We start from the raw sequence: 1,877 nt of genomic DNA on the forward strand, positions 1-1,877 counted from the left end.
TGAAAGCCTATAGAGGTTGGAAGGAGCCGTGTGGAGGTTACAACAACATTGGGGCTATCGAGGTTGATTTCAAAACTTTGTCGGGACATAAAAACCTACATTGGTAATTTTGATGCACAAATGTTTGTTGAAAATCTTATAGGGAGAAAAGACACATGCACTTCATTTTACTTTGATTTTATAGTAGATGAAAACAAGTGCCTGGCCGAGTGTTTTGGGCTGATCCGATCTGCATAAAGAACTACATGCTGTTCGGTGAGGTTTTATCAGCAGATGCTACATATAGAACAAACAAGTACGATATGGTGTTTGTCCCTTTCACAGGAGTTGATCACCACAAAAGGTGCATAACGTTTGGAGCTGCGTTGTTAGGTGATGAAAGTATTGAGTGTTATACATGGCTGTTCAAGACATTTTTGGAAGCAATGGGTGGGTGCCAACCGAGAATTATAATTACCGATCGGACAAATCAATGAAGTCGGTGGTCCCGGAAGTGTTTAAGGAGTCAACACACAGACTGTGCATGTGGCACATAATGAAGAAACTAAGAGAGAAAGTCAGTTATCAACTGTTTCAAGATGAGGATTTTAAGACCAGGCTCAATAGGTGTGTTTGGAACAACCAACTTGAGCCTGATGAATTCGAAGAACAATGGGGAAAGATAATGACTGATTATCAACTTGTAGAACACGAGTGGTTTTCAGATTTGTATAATCTCGAGGGAACAAAGTGGATCCCCGCCTACTTTAAAGATGTTTCAATGTCTGGCTTGATGAGGGTTACTTCTAGGTCCGAGAGTGAAAACAGTTTCTTTGACAAGTTCCTCACACCTCATTTGACCCTTGTTGAGTTTTGGGTGTGCTATGAGAGTGCCTTGGAAGCACAAAGACACAAGCAATCCAAATTGAACAGTGACAACAAACACTCTGAAATCCCACGGAAAACAAAGTCAAACCTTGAAGTCCATGCTTCAAATGTACTCGCACAACATTTTCAAAGACTTCCAAATGCAATTGGTTGCGGCTTTGTCGATTGCCGTTTTAAAGATGTGGAGAAGATTGATGAGACAAAAATATATATTCTAACACACTTGCAGATGCCAAATAAGTCATGGAACGTAGCATATTCACCAGATAACATGGAGATTACTTGTTCTTGTTCTATGTTTCAGAGAATGGGCTTGTTGTGCAGCAATCACTGCCTTTGGATTCTACACAACCAAGATTTTCGTAAAAATACCGAAATAAGACATAACGCAAAGATGGACAAAAGCTGCAATGAGTAAGCCTGTCTTTGACAAAGATGGCAAACTGATAGATGTCTCTCAAAAGTTTTCTGACCGGAAAAGTTTGAGTACTGAGCTATGGCAAGAGGTTTATTCTTGTGTCAGCGTAGCTGAGTGTGATGATAACGACATGAAGCTTTGATTGAAAAACTGAGAGATATTAGATTGGATATGATTAGTAACAGAAGTGTACCAAAGAAGAAGAAATACAAGATGAAAGAAATAGAAAAGTACGTGGGCTGCAAAATACCTGAGAAGTTGGTGATTCATGTTCCTAAAAAATCTAAAAACAAGGGTAGGACCAAGGGCAAGAGAATTGAATCACAAATGTTAAAAGCCCTAAAGAAGAGAGGAAAAGAGAAGAGGTACTGCAAAACATGTGGCCGCCAAGGACACAACTCTAGAACTTGCAAAGAAACAAACCATCCGACAGTATCTATAATTTGGTTTCTTGTTAAAGCATATTACATTAATGTTAAATAATTATTAAATTATACAAGCATAGCGGATAGTATTTACCTTCCAAAATCTTCAATCTTATATGGAGGCACATAAGCTCTTTGTGCAATGAACATTATGGTTGTTCTAAAGG

At 38.7% G+C, this 1,877-nt stretch overlaps 1 protein-coding gene across 1 annotated transcript; it reads left to right on the top strand.

The window, feature by feature from the left end:
• The first annotated feature begins 397 nt into the window (after window positions 1–397).
• LOC141631787 (protein FAR1-RELATED SEQUENCE 5-like) lies at window positions 398–1,285 on the top strand. Its single transcript, XM_074444410.1, has one exon. It carries the CDS (start codon window positions 398–400, stop codon window positions 1,283–1,285), a length of 888 nt encoding a protein of 295 aa, XP_074300511.1.
• The last annotated feature ends 592 nt before the right edge of the window (window positions 1,286–1,877 follow it).

This window comes from Silene latifolia, chromosome Y, assembly GCF_048544455.1.
Source record: "Silene latifolia isolate original U9 population chromosome Y, ASM4854445v1, whole genome shotgun sequence".
Lineage (NCBI taxonomy): Eukaryota > Viridiplantae > Streptophyta > Magnoliopsida > Caryophyllales > Caryophyllaceae > Silene > Silene latifolia.